Source organism: Mirounga leonina, unplaced genomic scaffold (assembly GCF_011800145.1).
Source record: "Mirounga leonina isolate KUSES-001 unplaced genomic scaffold, KU_Mleo_1.0 Mir_115, whole genome shotgun sequence".
Classification (NCBI taxonomy): domain Eukaryota; kingdom Metazoa; phylum Chordata; class Mammalia; order Carnivora; family Phocidae; genus Mirounga; species Mirounga leonina.
In genome coordinates this window covers 5,376,622-5,386,954 of record NW_023270268.1, presented here as the reverse complement: position 1 = coordinate 5,386,954, position 10,333 = coordinate 5,376,622, and the positions used below count along the sequence as shown (strand labels likewise).

At 47.9% G+C, this 10,333-nt stretch overlaps 1 protein-coding gene across 4 annotated transcripts in view; it reads left to right on the top strand.

The window, feature by feature from the left end:
- The first annotated feature begins 237 nt into the window (after nucleotides 1-237).
- The window catches only part of DCLK3 (doublecortin like kinase 3), a 37,657-nt gene continuing 27,561 nt past the window's right edge, over nucleotides 238-10,333 (top strand). For all 4 annotated transcript variants that reach the window (XR_004676778.1, XM_034991894.1, XM_034991892.1 and 1 more), the window contains exons 1-2: nucleotides 238-765; nucleotides 5,786-7,617. Coding sequence is in view for 3 of the 4 variants with exons in the window: in XM_034991894.1 (XP_034847785.1) it covers nucleotides 5,926-7,617 (1,692 nt within the window). In the remaining variant the exon portion in view is untranslated. The remainder of the gene's footprint in view (nucleotides 766-5,785; nucleotides 7,618-10,333) is intronic.

Here is a 10,333-nt window from a genome sequence, read left to right as displayed (position 1 = left end):
CCAGGGGCACCTCTGAGATGAGAGTTGAAAAAAGTCTTTTTAATTATTCTGTTTGAGGGGTGCCCGGGTGGCTCAGTCATTAAGTGTCTGCCTTGGCTCAGGTCATGATCCCGGGGTCCTGGGATCGAGCCCCGCATCGGGCTCCCTGCCCAGGGGGGAGCCTGCTTCTCCCTCTCCCACTCCCCCTGCTTGTGTTCCCTCTCTGGCTCTCTCTCTCTCTGTCAAATAAATAAATAAAATCTTTAAAAAAAATTATTCTGTTTCTGATGTCTCAGTTGATGTGCTGTTTGGTAATAAAGATTAAGTAGTGACATCATTAATTAGAGACTGAAGTGTCATCAGCAATGATGGCAAATAAATAGCACGGCAGGTTCATCTTATTACCTTTATTAATTTCTCTGGCTTTGATTAATACAGACGTTGGCTAGGCTTGCAAGTTATGAAACAGTAGCATTTTTGAGGCTTAGTGACTGGAGGCTGCATTCCAATTTTTTATTCATTTAGAAAACCCTCCTTGGGATGTTTGCATAAACAAATGTAAGTTCACAAATGTTTCTCCTGCCTCATAATCTGCATATGAACAAAATGAGTTTGTTCCCAAACAGACCCTGGAAAAAGCCCAGGACAAATGATTACTCAGTGATAGGAAAAAATGATTCCAGCTGATCCTTCATCTTCTACAAAAGAATGGAAGTGAACAGTTTCTCAGCGCTGCGTCCTGGGGCCACACGTGATCAATCTGGTGAAACCACTCAGAAATATGAGGTAAAAGGGAAAGTATTCTAGGAGGAGCTTCCCTGCCAGGAAAGGGGGTTATATGCCACTAGATGCATTGACTTTCTTCCAGTCACTTTTTGTTGTTGTATTGCATATTACCAGATGTTTCAAAACACCAATTTCCATTTCTTTTAGTACTCATAATTTGTAAATGCTTAAAAAGTGATTATGTATTACTTATGCCTGATAGCAATTTGGTGTGATTCTCCCATTTCTTTTTCTCATGTGTCATTATAGCTCTCTAGAAACCAAGGTGAGAATTCCAAAGTTAGTGCTGACCTCAGACATTGTTTTTCTTTGTTAGACATATGGGTTAGGATTTGAAAATGACTAGGAAGAGGTACATTCTTTTTATTCGGATTAAAAAAGATAAGTAAAAGATTAATTTTAGCAGGATAGTTTCTGTTTTTTAAAATCTTAATCCTAAATTCCATGATTAGCAGCCTAAACAAAGTGTTATTAAATGATCACACAGGAAACGGGATTAATGTGACTTCCCATCATTGTGCTAGCCTGGTCAGCATGATAAGGTGTAGACCTGACCCTTGTAGAATCAGGTTATGCTACCTCATCTGAATCGTGGCAGCAAATAGGAGACAGGATTGCCAGGGACCAAAGCTGTTAGAAGCAATAAGAGCAAAATGCCCATGCAGTTATTGGCTCACACCAGTCAGAGAATCCTAGGATCAGTGAGCAGGAAGTTCGTTTAGCCTCCCAGAATTGCTGTATGCTTCAGTTTGCTGGAGTATTCCTCTTATTATCCTGTCCTTACTGGTTTCCTATTTCAAACACTACATGGATGACAAATTCACCTGCTGAGTCACATTTAGCATCTTTTTCTCTTTGCTCTCGAGATGTACAATGGATTTAGGGGAAATCCAAGGTTACAAGACCTGTTTTCTTTTGGAGACGGAAGAAAAGCACACGCTGAGCACTTTCAGCATGAGTGAGGTATCATGGTTGGCAGATGTAGAGACTGAGGCGCAGAGAGATTCTATAACTCTCCCAAGGTCACATGACTAGGAAGAGCGTGGTATAACCGGGGTTTAAGTGAGGTCTCTGACCCTGTGTTTGGTGTTCTTTGCATGCCTCTAAAATGAAGCCATTGCAAACTCTGAAGAAATGCTCTCCCTTGCCTGTATCAGTCCCTCTTTATAAATGCTGCTTTGGCAGATTTCCTTGTATTAAGTGGATGTTTGTGATCGTGCTTTCTTCCACCTCTCTCATTTAATCTCTTTATGAGGTCTGGGGTGTGATGTCTACCAGAGCTGAAAGGAGAAACACTTGTTGTCTACAAGGAGAGCTGGCAGACTGAGACGTGCCACTCATGTTGGATGTTAGTGCTGGGAATGGGTTCCCCAAATCTGCAGTGCCTAGTATCATTAATAGTGAGATGTGCTGAAGGGTAGACCAGATGTCCAGCAGCCAACTGCCTGTATCCAGTCTCAAGCATTCACGTGAAGGAACAAACAGAGCTTCAGAGGAGGGAGCTGACTGTGAAAGTGAGGTCAGGGAAGGTTTGGCAGTGGATATGGGTCCCAGGTCTTACAAGATGTTGAGGCTTGGGTGGGTGTAAGGAGTTGGGGGTGGGTGTGGGGTTGGGATGGGTAGAGGGCACTGGATTATGGGGGCCTTACATATCAAGCTGAGGAGTTTCAGTTTGGCCCCCAAGAAGGTAATAAGGAGCCATTGTAGGTTCTTGAGCAGAGGAGTGGCTCAGAGAAAGCAGTGTTTATTCTACTATGTGTGTGTGTGTGTGTGGGGGGGTGGTGGTGGTTAGATTGACTCTGGGGAGAAACCCTATAAACATTTGTATTTAGGGTGTATGAGGCAAAAGCAGCAGTATTGTCAAGTCAAGGCCAATTTATGTTGCTGTAGAAACTTAGAAAAACAGAGTGCTACAACAGCATCTTTTTCTGTGTCACTTTGTAGGAAGCTACAGGCTTGGTGACCAAAGACTGGGAATTAGGGTGTTTAATTTTCACTATCTCTACCTTCTTTAACTATTTGTGGTTGATGTAGGGGTTATTATCCTAGATCATTTTAGGTTGAGCCACGTGAAATTTCCATTCTTTTGCAGGTCAAAATGGAAGTACTGGCAAATTCACACGGTTCCATTTAATCAATTTTGTAAATTGTTGGTGATAAGTAGACACAAGCTGGTCTTTAGCTTTCTGGTTGGCTTGATGGGGGTAGGTACCAGGATACTGCTGCTTCTATTTAGCCTAAATGTACCACTGTTGTCCTCGGGAGGTGAGGCTGTTGCTGGAGACAAACCCAAAGGTTGTGCTATATTCTTCCTCTTCCTGCTTACAGACCAGGCATTCAGGGTCTCCTGATTTGATTCTCTCACCTTTAAAGAAGAAAACTTTGCTCTGGACTAAGGATTTTTAAGGGGGGAGGAGGGCTTGCACCTTGACATTGTGTTTTCCTAGCACTGCCTAGTAGCTTGATGCAGCCAGAACCCGGTTATGTTGGGGAGGTGAGGGATTGAGTTCTCACGCTTGCCCCCAGACACCAGAGGTTTTGAATGAGTTTGTGATTGCCTGGACAGTGGACTGAGCATGCCTGATGGTGGTGGAGCAGAGCTGCTCTGTCTTCACGTCCTTTGTCTCTGTGCCCTGGGATGGGGACCACTCTTATGGAGCCTCTCCTGGGTTCAGGGATGGGGTGTTCCCAGTTTACTCCCCTCACCACCAGGAATCAGGGCTGGATCTGGCTGAGAACATGCCCCTCCCCTGCCCCGACTCTGGGTACCACAGGGCCAAGTCATTGATCACCATACCTAAACTCCCTAGTTTCACTGGGACCTTGAGGCCGCAGGTCCCATCATGACTCACCTTACTGTTATCCTCAGTCACTATTCAATGTGTGAGCACTAACAGTGTCTGTCCTGTTTCATGAGGATTCTTATATGGTTCCCTGACATCCCATGCTGGACCCTTCTCTGGGACCCTCCTGAGCCCCCTTCCATGCTAAACTCTTCCTGCATCCCTAATGTATTCATCAAATGCTCCTTTGTCCTTCTGGTTCTCCCCTAAAAATCCCTCTCCTTTCCCTTCCCTGGAACAGAGAATTCTTTTCCATTGACTTAGCCTGATAAATATGTATGGCAGGTCCTACTCTGTGAGAAGCACCACAAGGAAAACAAATGACAACACTAGTCCCCTTGTGCACACACCTTTGAAGGTCCTTTTCCTTGGTATCCTTCCTTAATTTTCCCCATGAGGAAACACAGACTAGTGTTACTGCTGTAGAACTTTCTTCCTCTCAACTCTCTGACAAAATTGGAGGCAGACTACAGAGATTATGAGAAGAAAAGGAATAACAGATGTCCATAAATAGTTGAACTGTAAATTTAAGTGTTAAGCTCATAAATTTATGGCATATGGGATCAGTACCAGCCACTACTTGTCATCCAATCTGACACCTGTGTCTAGATGGAAATCATCTCAGGACAGATTGTGCATTATAATTAAAAAACAAAAAACATTCTGTGTAAATATGCTGGGCCAAATTGCGCATCCTGGCACAATTGGGGTTCTTGCTACAATTCAAATGCACATAAAAATTATTATCTTTAATCTCTTTTTAAAGGAAGCATAAACAGCAGATTCCTACACGTAGGGTAGGACAGATGGATCCTGTGGGGTAATGTAAATAATCCACAGCCCACCCTCGTGGTGTAACTCAGTGACACATTCTGTCATTTTCCTGTTTCCTGACCCAGACTGAAATGGAAATTGAACCAATTTTGCCTCAACTGCTTTATTCTGGCTGGGCACAGTTGATCAGGAAATATGTCCTGTTTTATTCAATTATGCAGTTTATCAGGAAATACATTGAGAATGAGCGCATTTTCATTATTAAAGCTCTGAACATTAATATGACCTTGGTTTCTTTCTTTCTTTCTTTTTTTTTAGTATCAGGAAGAAAAACCATTTAGAGAAGAAAGTTTCTATACGTACACTGAAACTTGTTTCAACTTCCTTTCTCTTTCTCTTTCCCTTCCCTTTTTTCTTTCCCTTTCCCTCTCTCTCTTTTTCTCTTTTCTTTCTTTCTCTTCTTCCTTCCTTCCTTCTTTCCTTCCTTCCTCCCTCCGTCCCTTCCTTCCTTTTCTTTCTTTTTTGCAACCCTAAGAAATATCCACCAGGTCATGCTGGTCCATGAATTTTTGTGATGCCAAGTGAATTCTGCCTTATCAATATATTACTACCAAAATGATAATTATCATACAAAAGAAATATTGAGACTATAAGGACAGTATTAATAACTGGCCATTACTGTGCCCTTACTGTGTGCCAAACACCCCTTTAAGTGAACTTTAATTATTTTCCCATTTGCTCTTCACAAAAACCCTGGAAGGAAGGTGTTCTCATTCCTACTTCCTAGATGAAAAAACAGAAACCTGAGTAATTTGCCCACATTCACGCAAGTACCCAGTGGCCATGCCAGGATTCAAATCCAGATCTGTCTTCAGAGTCTGTGGTCATCACCTCTTCACATTTTCACCTCACCTCGAGTGAGTTGAAAGTCAAGCTGAAAAAAACTCTTCTTGGCAAAGAGGTGGGTGAGATTTTGGTTCTTTAAGGTTCCAGAATGTTCTGACCTCTTGTTGGTATTTCCTGGGCAGCGAAGCTTAGACCTTTTATCTCAGCTGTATATCCCTGAAAGACAGCTCACTTTAGGGTAGCAGAAGTTGTGTTTCCAGGGTCAGGCCACGCCTAGTGAGGCCTCTCAAGGTGTGGCACATAATGGGGGCTCCTGGGAGGCTTGGAGGAGCCACTCAGGCCCAACGAAGACTTGTTCTACTTTCCTGATCTCTTATAGGGGAGACTGGGGATTAGACCCAAAGTGCACAGGCTCCAAGATTTTAAGCAGATCCTCAAAGCTCACACTTCTATAAAACCGTAATAGAATCAGTGACCTTCAGTAAAGCTTTGGTGAAGGCCAAAGGGCTCTTTGAATCCATCATAACTGACACTGTGTTGTCATTTTCCTCTTGCAGAACATCGAGGCCTGGGTGACCACTCTCTAGAATCTTTAAGCTCCAGAATCACGGAGCGGAAGCTGCAGGGCACATGGCTGCCTGCTGGCCGAGGGAATCTGGAGAAACCACTCCTGGGGCCACGCGGCTCTGTGGTGCCCATGTTCAGCACTCAGAATGGTCTTCACTCCGTCCATGCTGACAGTAGTACCCTAAAGCCCAGGGTGGTGACCGTGGTGAAGCTGGGTGGGCACCCCCTCCGGAAGATCACTCTGCTCCTCAACAGACGGTCTGTGCAGAGCTTTGAGCAGCTCTTGGCGGACATCTCTGAGGCCCTGGGCTTTCCCAGATGGAAGAACGATCGGGTGAGAAAACTCTTCAACCTCAAGGGCAGGGAGATCAGGAGTGTCTCTGATTTCTTCCGGGAAGGGGATGCTTTCATAGCCATGGGCAAAGAACCGTTGACGCTGAAGAACATTCAGGTAGCTATAGAAGAACTGTACCCCAGCAAAGCCCGGGCCCTGACACTGACCCAGCACAGCCGAGCCCCTTCTCCCAGGCTGAGAAGCAGGCTTCATAGCAGGGCCCTGAGAGGGGGACACCACTGTGGGGAGACCGAGGCTGCCAAGAGCTGCGGTGAGGCTTCCCGGTCCAAGGCGGCCATCAGTCATCAGGGAAAGGCCCCCGTGGAGCCAGCGCTGGGGGACAGGGCCAGGCCCCAGAAGAAGTGGGTCGGGGGGAAGTGGGAGCCTGAGCCGGGCAGCAGGCCGCCCAGGGAAGCCACTCTGGAGAGACCTGCGAGCGGAGAGAAGCACCTGGGCGTGGAGATCGAGAGGACCTCCGGTGAGCTCATCCGATGTGAGAAGTGCAAGAGAGAGAGGGAGCTCCAGCAGGGCCTGCAGAGGGAGCGGCTGTCCCTGGGGACCAGTGAGCTGGACTTGGGCAAGTGCCACAGGTATGACGCAGCGGAGAAGCTGGTGAGGACCAGGAGCTGCAGGCGGTCCCCCGAGGCCCACCGTGCAGGCGGGGAGGAAGCGTGGAAGGGCGAGAGCCACAGGAGCAGCCCCAGGAACCCCACTCAGGAGCTGAGGAGGCCCGGGAAAAACCCGGACAAGAAGGAGGACAGAGACCCCGAAGGTCAGGAAGGTCAAGCTCAGGCAGCCGCCAAGGCCAAGAGGGAGCTCTGCGAAGCCCAGCCCGTCAGAGAGGAGGGGCTGCGGGACGTGAGGAGGGAGGCCAGGAGCGCCTGCAGGAGCAGGCCGGGCGGCCGGCAGCCCAGGGAGCAGCAGGCGGAGCCCGAGGCCCTCCCGGGGCCGCGCGGGGGCGAGCAGGACGCGCACCGGGAGAAGCAGCCCTGTACGCCGGCCTCAGGGGCCAGAAAACCGGCCGCTCGCGGGGAGAGGGAGCCCAGGGGCGGTCGGAAGCGGCGGCCCGCGGGCCTCCTGGCGACCGACGTGCACAAGCACTACGAGGCGGGCCGCGTGCTCGGGGACGGCAACTTCGCCGTGGTCAAGGAGTGCCGGCACCGCGAGACCCGGCAGGCCTACGCCATGAAGATCATCGACAAGTCCAAGCTCAAGGGCAAGGAGGACATGGTGGACAGCGAGATCCTGATCATCCAGAGCCTCTCCCACCCCAACATCGTGAAGCTGCACGAGGTGTACGAGACGGAGGCGGAAATCTACCTGATCATGGAGTACGTGCAGGGTGGGGACCTCTTCGACGCCATCATGGAGAGCGTGAAGTTCGCCGAGCGCGACGCCGCGCTCATGCTCATGGACTTGTGCAGGGCGCTGGTGCACCTGCACGACAAGAGCATCGTCCACCGGGACCTCAAGCCGGAAAACCTGCTGGTAAGCCCTGACCTCCTGCTGGTAGGGAAGCAGGTCTCCTGCACTGTTATCCCCCCATTCTGGAACACGGCCTTCGTGTTATTTTAACATTCTGTGCCAGTATTTAAAACTCTGGTTATAGGTCCTAAGTTGCGTTGGTGTTGATGACATTATTGAAAAAGCAACCTTCCAATTTAAGTAAAACGGGAAGTGCTTCCTCATTCCTGGGAGAAAAATGCTTCCCCTTGACAGTGACCGGGTGGACTTAATTTCGGGTGTATTTGCACAGCCTCTGGCCTTGGTGCCGCAGCAGATTCCCTTGTGGGCTCTGTATCACCTTTGCACGGAAACTCCCCCTGGCCTTTTGAAGAGAACCTCTTGTCAGGGGTATTCAAAAGGCTCAGCACTGCGGGGGCCCTTGTGTGAGGTGGGTGAGAGGCTGGCTCAAGAGTCCGATAACCTGGCTTTCTTAGTTACTTGCTGTAGGATAAGTCTTTCACCTCTCTGGGCCTTTGTTTCCTCATTTATAAAAGAGAAATAGCAATAGTACTTATCTGGCACGGCTGAGGGAGGATGTCTGGGAGCTGGCCTGGCATTCACCGCTCAGCTGTGGTGTTTTCCTGTTGACCATAGACAGTCTCACAGAACACCAGCACCGGGTAAGGACACTCCGCGACCATGATGGATCCAGACAAAAGCAAGACCCCTTTATAATCATGTCCAAATGCAGATAAAACCAAGATTGTCCAAACCACAAAGATGGCCACACATTCACTTTTGGCTACTAGGGGTGACTTCCTCCTACCTTCTTGGTAAGAATTACTGAGGCACCCAGTTGTAGAATTACCCTCACTTCCTGACAGTATCCAATTCAGAGCAAAATCCTGCCTTCGTGAGCCCTCCCCCAAATCACCTAACAACCCCAATCTTAAAGTCCTTTGAACACCCTCTTATTTGGCTTACTGGATCCCAGTGGTGTGCATTCTCTCTTGTTGCAATGAGTCCGTAAACCCAGTGTTCCTTAACTGCAAGTGTGTTCCTGGTGGTCTCTGTGAGGACAGCATGCTTCACATGGTCACCCTCTGGCACCTTTATCCTACTTTTTTTTTCCTTTTAAGATCTTATTTATTTATTTGAGAGAGAGACAGAGACAGAGAGAGAGAGAAAGAGAGGGAGAGCATGAGTGGGGGGACGGGCAGGCAGAGGGAGAAGTAGACTCCCCGCTGAGCAGGCAACTGGATGAGGGGCTTGATCCCAGGACCCTGGGATCATGACCTGAGCTGAAGGCAGATGCTTAACCACCTGAGCCACCCAGGCGCCCCATCCCACTTTCTTCTTAGCCCTGATCGCCACCTGATACGTTCCCTATTTCTTCTTCTTTTTTCTTTGTCCTCTTACAGGAAAGACAGTCCCATGATAGCAGTGCTTTGTTTTATTCAGACTTTACCCCAAAACCTTGAACAGTTCTGTCACATGGTGAACCATCTTTAAATAGTAGTTAGATGAAGGAAGGAATTCAGATCAGAGCGTGCTGCCTGCCAAACAGCAAGCATTCTGTCAGTGGTGGCTACCATCATTATTATTCCTTTAGAAATGACTCTGATGTTAAGGTGGATATCACGAGCAGGCATCCAGAGCCGGATTGCTGCAGATAGAGCACCAGCGAATGGGGAAAATGATCTCCATGAGCCACGTTTTTATTTATGTTTTCCTTTTTGGCAGGGCTTTAGCCTGTTTTCTTAAATTTCATGCCTGTAGACCCAGCCTGGGAGTATCATTCCTCGGTACATTCATATATCTGTAAACTGTGCCCACGAGCAAACAGAAATACCGAGTAAATCAAACAAAGTATCTGGTGAAATGAAGTCAATGTTGACCACAAAGTCGAGCGACCTTGTTTTGGCCCAAATTTATAGAATTGAAGAAGCAGTTTGACTGGTTTCTTGAGAGGTCTGAAATACCATCACATGTCTCCCTCTGAAAAAAGTTCATTTCTGCCTTAGTTGGGTGTTCTCATCCTTTCTTCAGCTGCTTTTTGATTGTTTCTGTCTTTTGGGTCGGAGCCCGTGCGTTCTCCATGTGCAGTGCACTGCTCGCTGTTTATTATGGAGACATTCGAATGAGCCTCTGATCTTTTCACCGAATTGTCTCAGCAGAAGAGGTTCTGATTAGAGGCTTGGGTGGGTCCCCCTGAGCTGACCATTCTGGGCATGGGCCTAGCCAAGCATTATAACGGTTATACAAGTTCTTGAGTATGTGGAATGAGATAATGTATCCTCTAGGATTAATTTCTTTTGGGGACAGTCATCTCCGCTTGCATTTTCTCAGCCGGGTCCTTGAGCCAGTGTGTCGAGCCAGCTTATCTCTTGGGTAACAGCAGCTCTCACCTGTGTTACGGATGCACTCGTCAGCAGTTTTTAAAATGGAGAGCGCACCGGTTTAGATTTCATGGAGAAGTTTACTTGAGGAATTAGAGAAACTGCAAGGAATATGTTTAGTTTGGACAAGCTGACTGCCTTTGAGAGGTCATTTGACAACTCTGCATGGATTTAAATGTCAGGACATGTGTGTTGTTAGTGCCCTTAAGGGCAATGAGGTGTGTACGTGTGTGTGTGTGTGTGTGTGGTGTTGGGGATGTGTGTGTGTGTATGTGTGTGTGTGTGGTGTTGGGGACGTGTGTGTGTGTGGTGGGGACGTGTGTGTGTGTGTGTGTATGTGTGGTGTTGGGGACGTGTGT